This window comes from Manis javanica, chromosome 6 (genome assembly GCF_040802235.1).
Source record: "Manis javanica isolate MJ-LG chromosome 6, MJ_LKY, whole genome shotgun sequence".
Taxonomy (NCBI): domain Eukaryota; kingdom Metazoa; phylum Chordata; class Mammalia; order Pholidota; family Manidae; genus Manis; species Manis javanica.
This window is the reverse complement of record NC_133161.1, coordinates 131,769,215-131,786,617: the sequence shown is the minus strand read 5'-3', so window position 1 is coordinate 131,786,617 and position 17,403 is coordinate 131,769,215. Positions and strand designations below refer to the sequence as shown.

General features: G+C 43.8%; 1 protein-coding gene across 1 annotated transcript; it reads left to right on the top strand.

Moving 5' to 3' along the window:
* Positions 1 to 44: 44 nt before the first annotated feature.
* ACAD8 (acyl-CoA dehydrogenase family member 8) lies at positions 45 to 17,188 on the top strand. The gene is made up of 11 exons (XM_017658585.3): positions 45 to 286; positions 3,989 to 4,089; positions 4,515 to 4,684; positions 5,313 to 5,422; positions 5,828 to 5,904; positions 6,306 to 6,443; positions 10,823 to 10,958; positions 11,044 to 11,141; positions 11,480 to 11,632; positions 12,287 to 12,389; positions 16,315 to 17,188. Exons 1-11 carry the CDS (start codon positions 178 to 180, stop codon positions 16,365 to 16,367), a joined length of 1,248 nt encoding a protein of 415 aa, XP_017514074.1. The 5' UTR covers positions 45 to 177; the 3' UTR covers positions 16,368 to 17,188.
* Positions 17,189 to 17,403: the final 215 nt, after the last annotated feature.

The following is a 17,403-nucleotide window of genomic DNA, read 5'->3' as shown; positions in this document are numbered from 1 at the left end:
GCCCGGCGACCTCTGGGAGTTGTAGTCCCGGCCCCTGTCGCAGGCCCGCTGAGTCCAGACCGTGGGAGTCCGGCGAGCACTACAGCTCCCAGGAAGCGGGGAGGGGCGGAGGGGCGGCCAGGGAGAGCGCCCTGAGGTCGTAGGCTGTCTGGCCTGGGCGGGAGGTGTAGTGCAGTTATGCTTCGGAGCTGCTGCTGGCGTCTCCGAGCGCGATTTTGCTGCCTGCGTGGCGGTCTCTGGGTTCCCGCCGATGGGGGCCACCGGAGCTTGGTCTCCTGCATCGATCGTAAGGCTCGCCGTGAGGTTGCAGGGGTCAGGGACGCGGGCGGGGGGCGGTGGTGTCTGCGCCCGCGGGGCTTGCTTTCACCTCCTGCGGCCGGCACGGTTGTCACACCGTGCTTCCCACCTGTCTGGCTTTCCTGGCCGCCCTCACTCTCCGGTCTTTGTTGGTCTTCTGCGCCCCTGGTCCTCCTCTGCTACGTCGCCCACCCCCACCCTTTCAGACTCGGCGTGGATGCTAAGCCTCGGTGCTTCAGGTCTTCTGTTTGTTCTTAAGCCTGTGCTGTCTCCTATCCATCTCACCCATCTAGAGGAACTCGGGAGTTTCCAACTGTGAAACGATGTCTTCCCTCCTTACAGGGACCCTCTGAAGATAGAGTGAGATATGAAAATACTTTGCAGCTTTACAGCTTAATCCTTGTTGCTAATGCTATTCCTTAATTGTTCAAATCTTTCTTAAAGGTATGACCTTATATGGTCAACCTCTTGATGTAACTTCTTGTAGGTTTACATATGAATACAGTATCTAAGGGTGTTACATTTTTGCTCCCAACTCTGAGGGACATTCTGTTACTATCCCTGCTTTCAGATAAGGAGTGGAATGCTTAGAGAAAGGTGCAGGAACTCATGGATTTTCTTCTCTTTTAAATCAGAATAATAGGTTGGAAAGGTAATAAAAATGTAAAAAGCCTGGTACTCATGATAATAGAAGAACAAAAGCCCCCAGTAATTCAAGATTTGCTCACATATACAACTTTTACAACTTAACACCTGTAGCTATAAAACACTTTTATATTTATAATTCCTGTAGGAAAAATAACTTATTGCGATGGGAAACGTTACCAGAGTCTACAGACCTGTCTTCAGGTACGAGGCAGATAATTTGGTTGTAATGGAGTGGTGGGGATGTAGGGGCTACCCATCCTCTTTGTAACTGTAAGTACCTAACCATTTTTTTCCTAAGGAATTGTTTTCTAAAGTTTTAAATAGGTGGCCTTTTCTTTATAGCAAAATAGTCTGTGAAGCCCTTAGATTGACACGCAGATCTGGAAAGTACACTGAGGTATAGAACAGTGTGTTCCTCTGTGTCCTGAAACACCTTCACAAGTTACTACCATGTAAGTTTGGTAAACAAGGTCCCCCTTGTTGCAGATAAGGAGTTGTTCTGGCAGCAGATAGGTTAAATATCAGTGTTTCCAGCAGTCGGTGGTGTAACCAGCCAGGGAGGTGATTTTTCACCTTTATTAGCAAATACTTCTCATAGTTTGTATATTTTAATGTGAAAAATACTTTTTAAGAGACTTGTGATTTTTATTTTATTATATAGTACATGTATTTATTTTTATATATGTACTATATATATATATCTATTATATATGTACTATATAATAAATATACAGATAAGGAAATTTACTCTCTCTAGTGCACCTCCCTCATTTTACAACAGTGTAACTGAAGCTTAGAGAAGTACCTGACTTACTGAAAGTTGTTCAGTCAATAATTTCAGAACTGGAGCTTGAACACTGGATTCCTCCTCCAGCACTCTTTCACTGCAATTAGCTGCAACTTCCCAATATTCCTTGAACACCAAGATGCTCATACAGAACCATTGATTCTTTAGTTATGTTTCTACTTTGGATGCATTTAAAGATTCTTATGTTTTTTGTTTTTCGCCTCTTTTCTACACTGGAGTTGCAATTCAGTGAAGGCTTTCCTCATCTCATTTGGGCCCTTTTTCTGTCTATCTTTCCCATTTCAGTGTGTGTTTTGGCTTTTTGAATTTTGCTAGTAACTCCAGCATGCTTCATGAGGCCTGGTTTTTGTTTTCTTTTCTAGTGTATGTCTTCTGAGAACTTTATTTTTACTTAGTCACAATGCTTTCTTATTTATAATTTTTAACCTCTTTTCCACTTTTTTTTAAGCAATGCTCTCTTTTGTTAGCATTCCCTTATCTAAAATTGACTATTTTACCTATCTTAAAAATGTAGAATGTTGTATTTACTTATACACATGACCTGCATATACCTGTTACCTATTATTTACTTAGAGTGCAATTCAAATCTTTTTATTAAGCCTTTTGTTCCTTGAACTATCTGTTTCACTCTGATAATAATAATAACAACAGTAACTAAACATATATTGAGGTCTTACTGGGACTGAAATTCTGTAGACTTATCTATTTACATTAAGATGTTTGCATTATTACCATTTATGTCATGCTTTGTGTAGATGGACTATATTCATCTTTGTAACCCCAGCACTGTTCCTTAGTAGACATTGAATATTCTTTTATAAGTGGTCTTTGAGCCGTGATCTACAGGAGCACTTCTGCAAGACTGTACAAATAAGTGATCTGACCCCCAATTGGGGAACCACCAGCCATAACCATAACCATGTTCCTCAGAGTAACATCTAACATAGGTTTCTGCTCTGGGCTTCTCAAGGTAGTCTAGTCTTTAATCCTCACATCTGTCCATTTCTAGATTCCCCTTTTAATGAGGGTCCTGATACAGACAGATTGCTTTCTCCTGGTTCACACAGCCAGCTGTTCCTAGTGCCCAGGTGTCCCCAGAGAAACAGACTCTGCCACCTGCACTTGTTCTCTGTTGTAAGAACCGCCTTCTACTAGGCACTGAAATAATTTGTCGAGTGTGGTGCTGTAGTCTTCCTTTCGTGCTCTTTAGCATTGCTCCAAAGTGACCAGATGTTTAGCACTGAACGATAAAGTTTTAGAAGGCAATGCCATGCCCTGCACTTCTTCTTTCCCCAACATTTTTACAGCCACCACTGTACCCAGGGCTTCAGTGTGTCTCCAAGTATACACATATACTCCTTTATTTTTTCCTAGCACACCTGAGGCAGGTGGTCCTTTCAAAGTGGCAATACTAAGAAACAATAAAAGAGAAATTAATGTGAACAATGTAAGTCTGCTTCACCTGGAGCAGTTTGCTGGTCCTGCTGTGGTATGCTGGCTCCCAGTATTTGTTGTCCTATCTGTCTTAAATTCTCTACACTATCTCCAAAAGGTTTGTTTTCCCCAGGAACTTTGCCTGGGTTCTTTACTTTTAGCGTCTGGCCAGCAGCTAGCTGAAGTCTGCATTACCTTGCAAAACGGAAAATGTTTTGGGCCTTAGCTAGCCAGTTGACTTGCTGCTCTGCTTTCCAATTCAGTCCTGTCTCCCTCTGCAGTATTTTTCTTTTAAGTGTAAGAAATAAATTGTGCTCATGTCATTAGGAGAACTAGCTATTTATAAAGAAAATTTGTAAAACAGTGATATTGCAAGTTGAATAATCACTGTGCCTTATGTAGGACAAAATTTTTCCAGGATACCAATATAGAAAAGGTAGAACATTCTAAAGGAAAAAAATGTGAAAAATGTGTGCCATAATTTGAGGGTCAATGCATGTTTATTATTTTTTAAATGTGCATTTAAGGGAGGAAGAAGAAAGACAGGTTTAAAAGAATAAGTAGCTAGGATATAAGTGAAGTCAGTCAATCCACTTGGAAGTAAAAGCAGTAGAAAGGTGATGGTATATCAGAGAAACTGATTGATGGTGGATGATGCCATTAGTGTGGATGGTAAATGTTGTGCCGTGTATTGGAAGTGCTATTGTAGGTCCACTGTCCCAGCTTCATTGTGCTTGCTGTCCGCAGCAGCACTTTCTTGACCCTTTTCCTGGAACTAAATATGTGCAGTCTTGCCCACAGCTTCCATGGGACTCAATGAAGAGCAGAAAGAATTTCAGAAAGTGGCCTTTGACTTTGCTGCCCGAGAGATGGCTCCAAATATGGCGGAGTGGGACCAGAAGGCAGGTGTTTAACTTGTGGCTTGAAGTTCCAGCAAATGCTGCATGGGGTGATGCTTATCTTCATCTCCTTATAATCCTAATTCAGTGTTTATTCTCCACTTAACAACTCTTACTGCAAATGAGGGTACCAGTAACAGCATGGCTCCTTCCCTAGGTGGCACCCTCCTCATCCTGTAGGTAACGTTTTTTTTAATTGTGCAAAGATTTGGACATTCTTAAAACCAAGGAAGTTCTATTGATAATCAAATAAACTTCTCTGCCAGAAAACCAGTCCTCATAGTAGGTACTGTAACAGGTAACCACTGGGTAGATAACAAATAGGCATTAAGAGACTCCCTATTTGTTCCCAAAGGCAAACATCTAAATCCCTCTGTAGAAAAGTCCATCTATGAATCACTAATGACCCTGCTCTCTTCTGTACGTAGGAGCTGTTTCCAGTGGATGTGATGCGAAAAGCAGCCCAGCTAGGCTTTGGGGGGGTCTACGTTCGAACAGATGTAGGTGGGTCCGGACTGTCACGGCTCGATACCTCTGTCATCTTTGAAGCCTTGGCTACAGGCTGCACCAGCACCACAGCCTATATAAGCATTCACAAGTGAGTGCTAAAGCTTGGGAAGCACAGTAAAGTCTCAGATTTCAGATGAAAGGAAACAGATTTATCTGTTTTTGAATGCCCTTGAACTATAAACATAGATAGGACAGGATTTTTCCATGATACTACATGTTAAAAATTCACACAAGGTCTGCTGCTGCCTATTGGACTTGAATCTGTCTTCTTGTATGTTGCCTAGAGAGGCAGGTTGGCCGGCCTTCTCCCAAGTCCTAGACTGAGCCTGGTACCAGATTTCTCCAGGACAGTGGTCAAGGCCCTGTTCCCCTTTCTTCAACCCAAAGATGAAACCTCCTGGAATTTAGGAAGGTGCATAGAACTCTTTGATTTTTAAGGAGCTTATTTAACCTAAGTAGGAGAAGCCTGAATGCCCAAGTGAGAAGTACCTCGGCCCTGGTTATCTCTGGGTAGTCCATGTTCAGGAATATGTTTGACTTCAGACCTTGCCTTTAAAGACACATCTTCTCATGTGTGACTTTTCCCTTCTCACTCTCTCTTCCACTTTATTCTACTTTATGCCCTTTGTTCTCTTTCCCTTTCCCTCCCACTTCCAACTTCCTTTTCTTTTCATCTTTATCTCTGTCGATGTCTTTCTTCTTGGTGTACTTGTCAGCATGTGTGCCTGGATTATTGACATGTTTGGAGATGAGGAACAGAGGCACAAATTTTGTCCACTGCTCTGTACCATGGAGAAGTTTGCCTCCTACTGTCTCACTGAACCAGGTGGGTTTGCCATACTACAGGGGAGATGTAGCAGGAAATGTCACCCATGTGACATCACTCAGCACTCCTTAGCCTGCTGATACGTATAACCATTGTTTACCTAAAAGTTTGTTGTGGAGTAAAGATTCTCATGAACTCATGTTACAAGAGTAAGAGGCCGCTAGAGCAGAGCCTCCCCAGGATGCAGACTGGACAAGGCCCCCTTCCAGCTAGTGTGATGGGAGACAGAAAATGGGCCGAGTGCCGTAGCAGTTTTCACCAAGTACAGAGAATTCCTTCGGCTGTCTAGATTGTAAAGTATCAAACTCTGATCTGTTGTTTTAAGGGAAGATTTCCTAGGAATTGGAACCATGCTGGGGCTCCCTTAACTTCACTGACTTGACTGCATTTTGATTCCTGCCTTAGGAAGTGGGAGCGATGCTGCCTCCCTTTTGACCTCAGCTAACCGACAAGGAGATCGTTACATCCTCAATGGCTCCAAGGTACATGCCGGTCTCCCAGAAGAACTTGGAGATTGTTGCCATCTTCCTGCTGACATCACCTGAATCCTTGCCATCTGCGAGTTCATATTCCATGGGATTTCTACATGTTGGGAAGTCAACCACTGACCTGTTTTCCCTTTGTTCACCTTCAGTATTTCTATCTCTTCTGATATGATTGCAGATAATCTCTTACATTTTGTCCATCCTGTCATAATTCCATCAGCTAGCTCTTGGACTCCCCAGACAGGGAAATTCTTTTTAACCACCCAAACCCCCACTTAGTTTCTCTGTGCTGTTACAGTGTCCTATTGTTGGGAGGACCTTGGTTGTTTTCCCAAATGGTAGGCTCTGAGAACTCATGCCTTCCCTGGTCCCTGTGCACCCTGTCTCCAATACTGCAGGCCTTCATCAGTGGTGGAGGTGAGTCAGACATCTATGTGGTCATGTGCCGAACAGGAGGACCTGGGCCCAAAGGCATCTCATGCATACTTGTTGAGAAAGGGACCCCTGGCCTCAGCTTTGGCAAGAAGGAAAAAAAGGTGAGCGGATATTAGGCATGAAGCAGTTCATGTTATGAGACTGCCAGGCCAGAGCAACCTTTTCTCTGTTTCAGGAAACAGGTTCTCACCGTGGCTAACTTGCCTTGGCAGCAATTGCTTCTATTACAGTTTCTACAAGAGAATGGGTGTTGCTAAAGAGACACGAGGCCACTGGCAAAAGTGGCAGTCAGCCAAGAAACTCCATAAACAACCTGTTGTTTTAGCATGAGAGATGTCTCATCACTCCTGCCTCAACCTTTGGCCTGTATTTCTTACCCAGCTTTTTAGCTGATGTACTCTGATACCTGTACTTACAGAAGTACTTACAGAAGATTCTTGTGCTGACCAGAAGTCTCAGGAATGAAAAACATATGGGCTGTTTTTCTTTAAGTATGAATAAAGTAAAACTCATTGGAGATGACTGTGAGTATTTCAGTAATGGAGAGGGAGGGTGGTTCCACAGGTACTTTGAGAAGACACTTGTAGGATTAAGAAATCACAGAGCCAGGCCATGAACAGTAGAACTGTGGTTATGTGACTACAGCTGGTGGTGAGTGAGACCCACCTCGATTTGTTAGGCTAAATGACTAGTACTGTCGTCTACCTCCAGGAGGGACTGTGACAGATCGGACTTCCGGGAGAAGTCAGGAAATGAAATGACCTCTAAATATAGTTCCCTTCTGGATCTTACAGGGTTTCCATATCTCCCTTCCTGACCCTTCCTGATCCTTTGTAACCGCTGAAGAGTTAGGAATTTTATGCCACTTTTCTTTTACATCATAGCAGGTGTTCAGTAGGTACCCACTATGTGCAGAGCCTTATGCTAGCTCCTGGGAGTTGCAGAAGTCACTCCTCGCCTTGTTTGGGATTCTAAGACATATGCTGTCTTTTCTGCATAAGCTATATATATGATATATAAGTTGCATAGCTATGGAGCTTCTTAATCTTAGGAATGCCTGTTTTAGATTAAAAGACAGACTGGCTTATGTAATCTGACACATAAGTATGCAGGATGAGGTTATACTGATATAGGTGCTTGTGCTTATAAAGATAGTATTGATTGATCCATACACATAGGGAGTATCCACCTCAGTATTTGTGGTATCTGTTGACAGAATACCAAAGCTATCAAGTTGAGCGCCTAAAGAAGAATTGCAAGTTCCATAAACAGAAAGGGTGTCTTGCCCTCATTTTGTTTGTCTCTTCTCACTTTTAAGCATATGTATTTTCTTTCATTTCTTGTTTCTTTTTTACTTTAGTTTTGCTTTATGTAATTTTTAATGTAAAGGAAATTGGAAGGACGTCTCTTCCCTCATTCCATGGCTGGTGAGTGCCCACTGGTGCCAGGCACTCTTCCAGGTAATAGGGAGCAAGACAGACATGCTCTGCTCCTGCAGAATTTACAATTTAGCAAGTAGGATAGACAGCAGACACACGGATAAAGAAGCTTCTGTTCTCAGTGCTATGAAGGACAGAAAACAGGGTGACAGGACACTGATTGAGGAGAGCTTCTTTACATAAAGGCAGAGGCAGAGGTGTGGAGATGTGACATCTGAGATGAGATCTGAAGTGTTGGAAGGGGCCAGCTGTGAGAAGAACTCCAAGCAGAGAGCAGCAGATACAAAAGGCCTGAGATGGGAATAAGATTAGCATATTTGAGGAGCATGTGTTTGTTTTGGCTGTTCTGCTCACCTAAGCAGCTGGCTGTTCTCTCCCTGCTCCACGGTAATCTTTCCTGCAAGCATGAGCTTTGACTGGGCATATTTAACACTTTACACAGCTGAGAGCTTTAAACCACCAGTTTTGCACTAACTTTTTGGGAAAGTAAGAAGGGCTTGCTTTATCTTGGATTTAATTGTTTAAAGGTTTTGTATAGAAGAATGGTTTTTCTCACGGGAGGGGTCAAAGTTAGGACTCATGGAAGGGAATTTGAAGATAATATGTGGAACAGAAGACAGGACAGAGAAGGGTGGGCTCCAGTGTCGTGTGGCCCCAGGAGAGCAGAGGGGCCAGTCTGCCTCACAGGCTGCAGCTTGCCTGGGCTCTGATAGGATTAGGAAGGAATTCTCTCTGCTCTGGGGGAAAAGGTAGGCGCTTGTGCAGTAGGAGGTTAGAAGTTAAGAGGTAGCAGCTGTAATTGGTTTGTATTTGGTTCATTTATATTTTGATATCATTAAGGTCAGAACTTCCTGGTCCATTCCTGCTTTCAGGTGTCTCGTCTACTGGCTGGGGGGATGAGTACACAGGAAACCAGCACACAGGCCTGTACCAGAAGGTCTCAGACTTGTGGTGGAGGCTATGGGATGGGAGCCTGAAAGAGAACAAGTTCAGCACTGGCTCAGGTGACTAGGAAGGCCTCAGGAGGCCCCAGTTAAGCTAGACTTTGAGGGAGGTTGAGGATGGGGAGTATTCCCAGCACAGGGAGCAGAATAAGCAAAAGTTCAGGTTAAAAAAGCTCTGTGGTGTACAATGCAGATCAGTTGGACTGGTGCTGAGACCCTTACAGGTGAGAAAGAAGGATTGGGCCAGATTTTAAAAGACCTGAAATAAAAGGCTGAGGAATAAGTTCATCTTCCCAACAAAGGCAGCTGTCAGATGTTCGGCAGGAGGAAGGGGTGCTGATGTGAAGGCAATGGTGTTTTCAGAGCTGTCAGGGAACCCAGAGATTCTACACAGTCTCATGGTTTTCAGAATCTGCCTCACCAAGCCTTATAGTTCGTTGACACCCTGGAGCACCTGGAAGAAAAGATGAGGGGATCAAGTAGTGGGGGCCTTCATCTGTATATGTGCCACATCTGACTGAGGTTTTATTTGAAGGAAGTGACTCTGCCGGCTTTCTAGTCCAGTTCCCTTCTGTAAGAGAACACTGAAGCACAAAGAAGCCAGGGATGAAGAATATAGCTGGTTAGTTGCATGACATGGACTACATCTTAGATACTCAGATTTTCTTCTGGGCTTGTGACTGTCATATCCAGTGATACTCTAGTATGTCAGACATCTAGGAATATCAAAAACCAAAATCCCTCATAGTTAGCGTTTCCCAGTTGCTGTGCTATAATACTCCTTCCAGGGCTGATTTTAAGCCATTGACATGATATCACTGAATGCCAAGTTAGGAAAAGATGTACATGATTGGCTTTTGCCTGTCACCCAATGATAACATCTTAAAGAACACTAAGCTTTCAGAAGAACTGTGGGCTACTGTAATGATAATCCTTACACTGTCCTTAATAAGGACACATAGTCCTTATGTTGTCTGTGTTTTTATGAGAGCATACCCAGAGACACCAAAAATGAGGACAGTCCTCCCCAGTTCTAGAAGAAATTGTGAGAAATGTTTCTGGATAATTTAGTGTGGTTGTCTTACCAATGGGTTCCAGCGCCAGGCAAGTTCACGATGGATTCAATGTGACCAAAGGAATGACAGTAGAACGTTCTTGGGGTGAAAGAATTATACCCAGCTGTATTTCTACGGTGGCAGGTCAATCACTAGAATCCCGTCCATTCAGAGCGAGTCTGCATGCAAGAAGCCGGTCTCTGCCCCTGGGCCTCTCTACCCCTGCAGCCGTCTCAGTCTCTGTCCTCGGCACTGCCACTACTCCAGCCTCTGCTCTGCTCTCCTGCAGGCCTGCCACCATTTCGCCCAGAGCACTGGGCGAAATATAGAGTCAGTAGCAATTAATTGCCCACACGTGTGTAGTGAGCTAGCCAACTAGGGCCAGGTGAGAGTCCTGGCCACAGGAACCTTCACTTTATCCACACCAGGGAATGACAATGGAATGTTCTTGGAGTGAAAGGGTTTATTATCTGGCTTATTCTCCCTGCGATAGGTCAAGCACTAGAATTATGTCTGCATCCAACAGTGTGCAGGTCTGTAATCCAACTCCGTCTCTGCCTCTGGGCCTCTCTACCCCTGCAGCCATCTCAGTCTCTGTCCTTGGCACGGCCACCATTCCAGCCTCTGCTCTCCTGCAGCCCTGCAGCCCTGCCACCAGGTCACCCAGAGCACTGGGCAGAAATGTTTGTGGATATTGACTCTTTATATAGAGTCAATAGCAATGTATTGCCCACACCTGTAGTGAGCTAGCCACCCAGGGCCAGATGAGAATCCTGGCCATAGGAACCTTTACTTTATCCGCAGTTATAGAGTGGACATTAGAACATAGATCCCTTAATATGTTAAAAATGTTAAGCTGAAAAAAGATGGGTGAGAGTTGACAGGTGGTTAAGTCTGAACTTTTTATTTATTTTCCCTCCTGTTAAGTTCAAGGGTCTAAGTCTCTGGATAATAGACCCTGTACTTTGCAGGCTTTGCCAACAGAGAATGCTGCCCTGAGTGGGAATCTGTGGGCAGCCAGACAGTGCCTGCTTTTTGCCAGGTGGGGTGGAATTCACAGCCAACCCGAGCTGTGATCTTTGAAGACTGTGCTGTCCCCGTGGCCAACAGGATCGGGAACGAGGGCCAGGGCTTCCTCATTGCCATGAAGGGACTGAACGGAGGGAGGATCAACGTTGGTGAGAAGAGGGCGCGGCAGGGAGGTCTCGGACCCGGCAGGTAGCTGTCCTGGCTCAGTCGCAGCGTTGGCGTTCTTCTTCCCAGCTTCCTGCTCTCTGGGGGCTGCTCACGCTTCAGTCCTGCTCACCCGAGACCACCTCCATGTCCGGAAGCAGTTTGGAGAGCCTCTGGCCAGTAACCAGGTAACTTCCCAGCCTGCACATTTTCTTTCCTGTCTTTGCATGATACCTGCTCTGTGGCCCACGTTCCCTGGGAAAGGGAGGCCATGGTGTCTCCTGTGGCATTCTGCCATCTTTAGCCAGGACTTGTGCTCTGTTTCTATCAATAACCTTTTTAAGGAGGTAATAATACTGAATCACAGGGCAAACAAGGTGGGCTTACAGCTTACAAGGCAGCACGTTTTAAAGCTTGGGGTCACTTAGAAAAGGTGCCTCACTAGAGATGAGTCACAGAGGGCCCCAAGTAAGTGCCAGGCTAAGCCTGTCCATGTGTCTGGTTGTCTTTGCCCCCGTCGCCACAGTATCTGCAATTCAAGCTGGCTGACATGGCAACCAGGCTGGTGGCCTCACGGCTGATGATCCGCAATGCAGCAGTGGCCCTGCAGGAGGGACGGGAAGATGCAGTGGCCCTGTGCTCTATGGCCAAGCTCTTCGCTACAGACGAGTGCTTTACTGTAAGTGGCAGTGCCCTCTGACTCCTGGGTGGACAGGGAGCCACTGCTAGGTCCAGGATCTTGAGAGCCGTAAGTCAGCTGGGATGCTGCAGGGACTTTGCCTTGGGACTTAAGGATATACGTGAACTCAGGAGAGGCCTACCTGGGAGTTCTCAGAGCTGGCTTTTCACCTTCACGCCATTGCACACATCATTCTGTCCCTGTCTTTTGGTTGTGTGCTATATGACACACTAACTTTGGAAGAAGGTTCAGAGCCCAGTGGCTCTTGCTCCAGTTTAGCACTATCATGCGTTAAACATGTCAGGGGCAAAGCCCTTTCCGTGTTAGTAGCATTGCCACTAGATGGCGTCCTAGCTTCATATACTCCCAGCCAGGAAGGTTGTGGGCAGCTTCTCCCAGGAAGTAGTAATAAGCAGGACAGGCAGAGGGCTCTGGGTTGCCTGTCCGGTGGGAGCTGACAAGTGCAGCAGGTGAACTTCTCTGTTATCTCTGACCACAGAATACGGAGCCCCTCTTTGGGTTTGGCTGTTACCTGTAGGGTGTTCTTCCTCATATTAGTGTACAACAGGCTACCAGGTGGGGAGCTGGAGTAGACAGAAGTTGCCTGTTCCACAGTCCTGAAATCAGAGACGTCTAATCTGTGTTTCCCTACAGATCTGCAACCAAGCTTTACAGATGCATGGAGGTTACGGCTACCTGAAGGACTATGCTGTTCAGCAGTACGTGCGGGACTCCAGGGTCCACCAAATCCTAGAAGGTAACAATTGCCAGAGGCTGTTCTCCCTTTCAGAATAGTTACAGGAGCACCACTTCCCCAGCCCATCTGTCCCATGCTGCCTGAGTCTCAGGCTTCTGCCAGACCCTGTCTGTCTGTGGCTTCCTCCTTCCTCCTGGTCCTCCTCTGAAGTGCCTATTGAGGCCATACAAAAAGCATTAGCTGGGTGTTAGGAGGCTCTGCTTCATCACTGGGTAAGTCATCAAAGCACTCCATTTCTGCTGTTTTCCTTTGTAAATTTTAGGGATGGCTCAAACTGAGACAGTCTGTGAGAGCATTCTGAAACTGCAGCAGGAACTGTTCTTTACTTTGATGACAGACCATCAGGGACCCCAGAACTTCTGTGCAGTAGCTTACAGGGCAGATGTGAGCCGGGTTGATCACCAGCAACCTCTGTAAATTATCCATCAAGTGGTCCAAAAGATATCTCCATCAGTATTGCTAATGGATTTTTCAGTAAAATAAATGGTCAGTATATGGGTGTCAGTCAATAGTAATCACAGACATTTGGTCTGGGAACAGTGGAAACCACTGGAGTCAGGCTCAGAGCATGGCCTTTACGCTCTCCACACCAGTGTGCAAGTCTCAAAATTACATCACCTCTACTGCAAAGCCAAACTAATCAAGACAATTTGGTACTGGCACAAGAACAGACCCACAGACCAGTGGAACAGACTAGAGAGTCCAGATATTAACCCAAGCATATATGGTCAATTAATATATGATAAAGGAGCCATGGATATACAATGGGGAAATGACAGTCTCTTCAACAGCTGGTGTTGGCAAAACTGGACGGCTACATGTAAGAGAATGAAACTGGATTATTGTCTAACACCATACACAAAAGTAAACTCAAAATGGATCAAAGACCTGAATGTAAGTCATGAAACCATAAAACTCTTAAAAAAATATATAGGCAAAAATCTCTTGGCCATAAACATGAGCAACTTCTTCATGAACATATCTCCCGGGCAAGGGAAACAAAAGCAAAAATGAACAAGTGGGACTATATCAAGCTGAAAAGCTTCTGTACAGCAAAGGATACCATTAGTAGAACAAAAAGACATTCTACAGTATGAGAGAATATATTCATAAATGACAGATCCGATAAAGGGTTGACATCTAAAATACATAAAGAGCTCACACACCTCAACAAACAAAAAGGAAATAAGCCAATTAAAAAATGGGCACAGGATCTGAACAGACACTTCTCCAAAGAAGAAATTCAGACAGCCAACAAACACATGAAAAGATGTTCCACATCACTAATTATCAGGGAAATGCAATTAAAACCACAATGAGATATCACCTCACACCAGTTAGGATGGCCAACATGCAAAAGACAGACAACAACAAATGTTGGTGAGGATGTGGAGAAAGGGGGACCCTCCTACACTGCTGGTGAGAATGTAAACTAGTTCAACCATTGTGGAAAGCAGTATGGAGGTTCCTCAAAAAGCTCAAAACAGAAATACCATTTGACCCAGGAATTCCACCCCTAGGAATTTACCCTAAGAATGCAGCAGCCCAGTTTGAAAAAGACATATGCACCCCTATGTTTATTGCAGCACTATTTACAATAGCCAAGAAATGGAAGCAAACTAAGTGTCCATCAGTAGATGAATGGATAAAGAAGAGGTGCTACATAAATACAATGGAATATTATTCAGCCATAAGAAGAAATAAATCCTACCATTTGCAACAACATGGATGGAGCTAGAGGGTATTATGCTCTGTGAAATAAGCCAGGTGGAGAAAGACAAGTATCAAATGATTTCCCTCATCTGTGGAGTATAAGAACAAAGAAAAAACTGAAGGAACAAAACAGCAGACTCACAGAACCCAAGAATGGACTAACAGTTACCAAAGGGAAAGGGACTGGGGAGGATGGTTGGGAAGAGAGGGATAAAGGGGAAAACGAGGCATTACAATTAGCATACATAATGTAGGGGGTTGGGGACATGGGGAAGACAGTATATACAGAGAAGACAAGTAATGAATTCTATAACATCTTACTATGCTGATGGACAGTGACTGTAATGAGGTATGTGGGGGGGACTTGATAATAGGGGGAGTCTAGTAACCATAATGTTTGAGTAATTGTACATTAACGATATCAAAAAAAAAATTCCACCACCTGTGTCCCAGTTAGTTTAGATAGCTAGCCTCATCACACTAGGAAAGCAGATGGGCAAAGACTTCTCTCAGTGGCTTTCAGGGCAGTAATGTGGGTTGACTTTCTTGGGGCATAGGAGGAGCCTGTGGGCACTGATTTCCTTACTGCTTTTTTTTTTTTATATTAAAGTATTGATATACAATCTTATTGTGGTTTCAAATACACAACACAGTGGTTCAACATTCACCCACATTATCAAGGCCCCTAAACCTATTGCAGTCACTGTCCATCAGTGTAGTAAGATGCTACAGCGTCCTTACCTGCCTTCTCCGTGCTGTACTGCCTTCCCTGTGACCTACCTATATTGTGATTGTGAATTATAGTGCCCAATAATCCCTTCTCCCTACCTCCCCAACCACCCTTTCCAAACCCTTCCCTTTGGTAACTCATTATCTGGGAGACTACTGCTATTTGGTTCCATAGTACTCTCTAATGATTCTTTGTATTTCTGTGGTGTTGTGATTATTCTTTTTTATTTCTGATTCTATTTATGTATGTACACTCCCTTTTTTTTCTTGGTAAGTCTGGCTCGGGATTTATCTGTTTGTTTCTCAAAGAACCAGTTCCTCGTTTCATTAATTCTTTCTATTGTTTTATTCTTCTCAATTTTATTTATTTCTGCCCTGATCTTTATTATGTCCCTCCTCTCCACTGCTTTTGAAACATGCTTCTTAAGTCAGAATCACCTGGAAGGCTTATGAAAATGTTACTGGGCCCTACCCCTTGAGTTTCTGACTCAGTGGGTCTCAAGTAGACCTGAGAATTTGCATCTCTAACAAGGTTTCAAGTGAGGCTGCTGCTGTGTGTGTCTGAGAAACCCCATTCTGGTGTTATGTCCAAATCACAGGCGTCTAAAGGTTAGAGGCTGCTTTCTGCTGCGAGCCTCATCCCTAAAGTATGTTTGTGAGCTGCTGGTGTGCAGATTGAATGCCCCATAGTCTTACTCCTTCTGTGATCCACGGTTGCTTTCCTACTCAGCACTTACGAGTGCAGCAAACTTCACCTTCACCTTACCTCTGTTGTTAGCCTTGTTAGAATAAACAAGGGGAAGAACCAGATATATTTATTTCAGGCCACACCATCACCCATCTACAGAAAAATATGAGCATTGGTCTTTGTATCATTTAGTTTCATTATGGACTTTGTTACTGGTAAATCTGAAGTTTTAGATTTGGCTTTATTGAGATGTGTGATTCCTCATTCCTCAAGGGGGTTCATATTTCTCTTTGCATTAAGGGCCCCTGTAAAAATGAGCAAGCAGTTGCCACCGTCCTTTCAGGAAAAAGGTTTTTTTGATCTTTTAAAATTCAGTGTTCTGACTACTAAGAAAGTTGGTTATATTTGTTGTTGAAAACTTGTAAAATACAGGAAAAAAATTTTTTAAATCCTCATGTTGCCAGAGAATATTTTGGACTCCTTTTATACTTTGAATTTTTTCTGTGCTTTTAAGATAACCTTTTTAAAGAAGTAGAATATACTATATATACTATTTTATGTTCTGCCTTTTATTTTTTAACCTAGTATAAGTGTTCTTACCATCAGGAGAGGTTTTTTAAAAAGTAAATTTATTCCTCACTTCCTGACATTTTCTGTACCGTGGAGAGAAGTCTGTGATAATCCCATCCCTGTCAGAGATAAAAATAACACAGTTTCTGTCCTGAACTAGGCCTGGTGCACACTGGCCTCAGACTTTGCTGGACCTAAGCCCCCCGTTCTTTCTCTCCCTTGCAGGTAGCAACGAAGTGATGAGGATGCTGATCTCCCGAAGCCTGCTGCAGGAATAGCAGCTGACACGGTGTTTGGCGTGTAGCTCAGATCAGTGTGGACTGGTTCCTTGTGGACTATTACGTTACAGATGTGTCGTGCGTTGGAGCAAAGGGCTGGCCTCCTCCAAGTGGACCCTTCACTCTATGTGCCAGCAGCAGTGTCAGCCAGCAGACTCAGGCAAGGTCCTGGGCAGGACTGGAGGAGCTGTCCTGATGGGAATGTCGTGAGAAGACACACTACTTTGTCTTCTAATGCAGAAAGCTAACCAGTGAGGACTCCCAACCAAACCAAAGTCCTTTCTTAGATCCATGTTGCCTTGATTTGTCTGTATTTTGCTGTTTCACCGAATCTCTGTAATGGGGATCTGGATACTTCTGTGAGGGCTTTTCCTAATGATAAGGCACGTGTGCAGGAAAGGAGAACTGGAGAGAGAGCAGCCCCCTCTCTTCTGTTTTCTGTACCTCAACTAAAGATTCAGAAAGTTTCTGTGGGTTGCACTTCCTGTGTAGCATTCCCCTGAATGGAAATCATGATAAATAAGCATTAGGGAAACTACTCCTGAACTGTAATTTAGGGTGTATCTGCACTTCGGGACTACCTGAATTTCAAGGGCCAAGATTATTTGGAACTTTGCATATTTGTTTTTTAGTAGCAAGTGATCTAGAAATGGTATTCAAACTGCTATAATCCTTCCTGATAAGTACTTTGAGTGTATTTTTTTCTCTCAGAAGTTTTTTTAATTTGCTCCTTGTATTTTTAGTCACTAAATCGATAGATAAAATCTTCCCCTCTTTCTATTGTCTCCAGTTCTATTAAAGGTGGATTTTATTTTATCAAACTAAGTCTTTATAATAACGTTAAATTTTTTTTACTATATTTAATTAAACATTTAACTAGATTTTGGAATAACAGTCAAAAACCTCTCCTTGACCAAATTGGCTTTTAAAAAATAGGCCCTTAAATTACCAATAGCTCTACAAATGAAGCATTGTTTATGAGTTATGAAAGTAGGTTTAAGGTAACACTCAAAAGATGGAAACCTTTTGGAGAACC

Bases quoted from the DNA above. Each gene is read 5' to 3' on its own strand.
- ACAD8 (XM_017658585.3), top strand. From the start codon at position 178: ATGCTTCGGAGCTGCTGCTGGCGTCTCCGAGCGCGATTTTGCTGCCTG. The intron at 6,444-10,822 runs GTGAGCGGATAT...GCTTTTTGCCAG, and splicing joins TTGGCAAGAAGGAAAAAAAG to GTGGGGTGGAATTCACAGCC. The intron at 11,142-11,479 runs GTAACTTCCCAG...CCGTCGCCACAG, and splicing joins AGCCTCTGGCCAGTAACCAG to TATCTGCAATTCAAGCTGGC.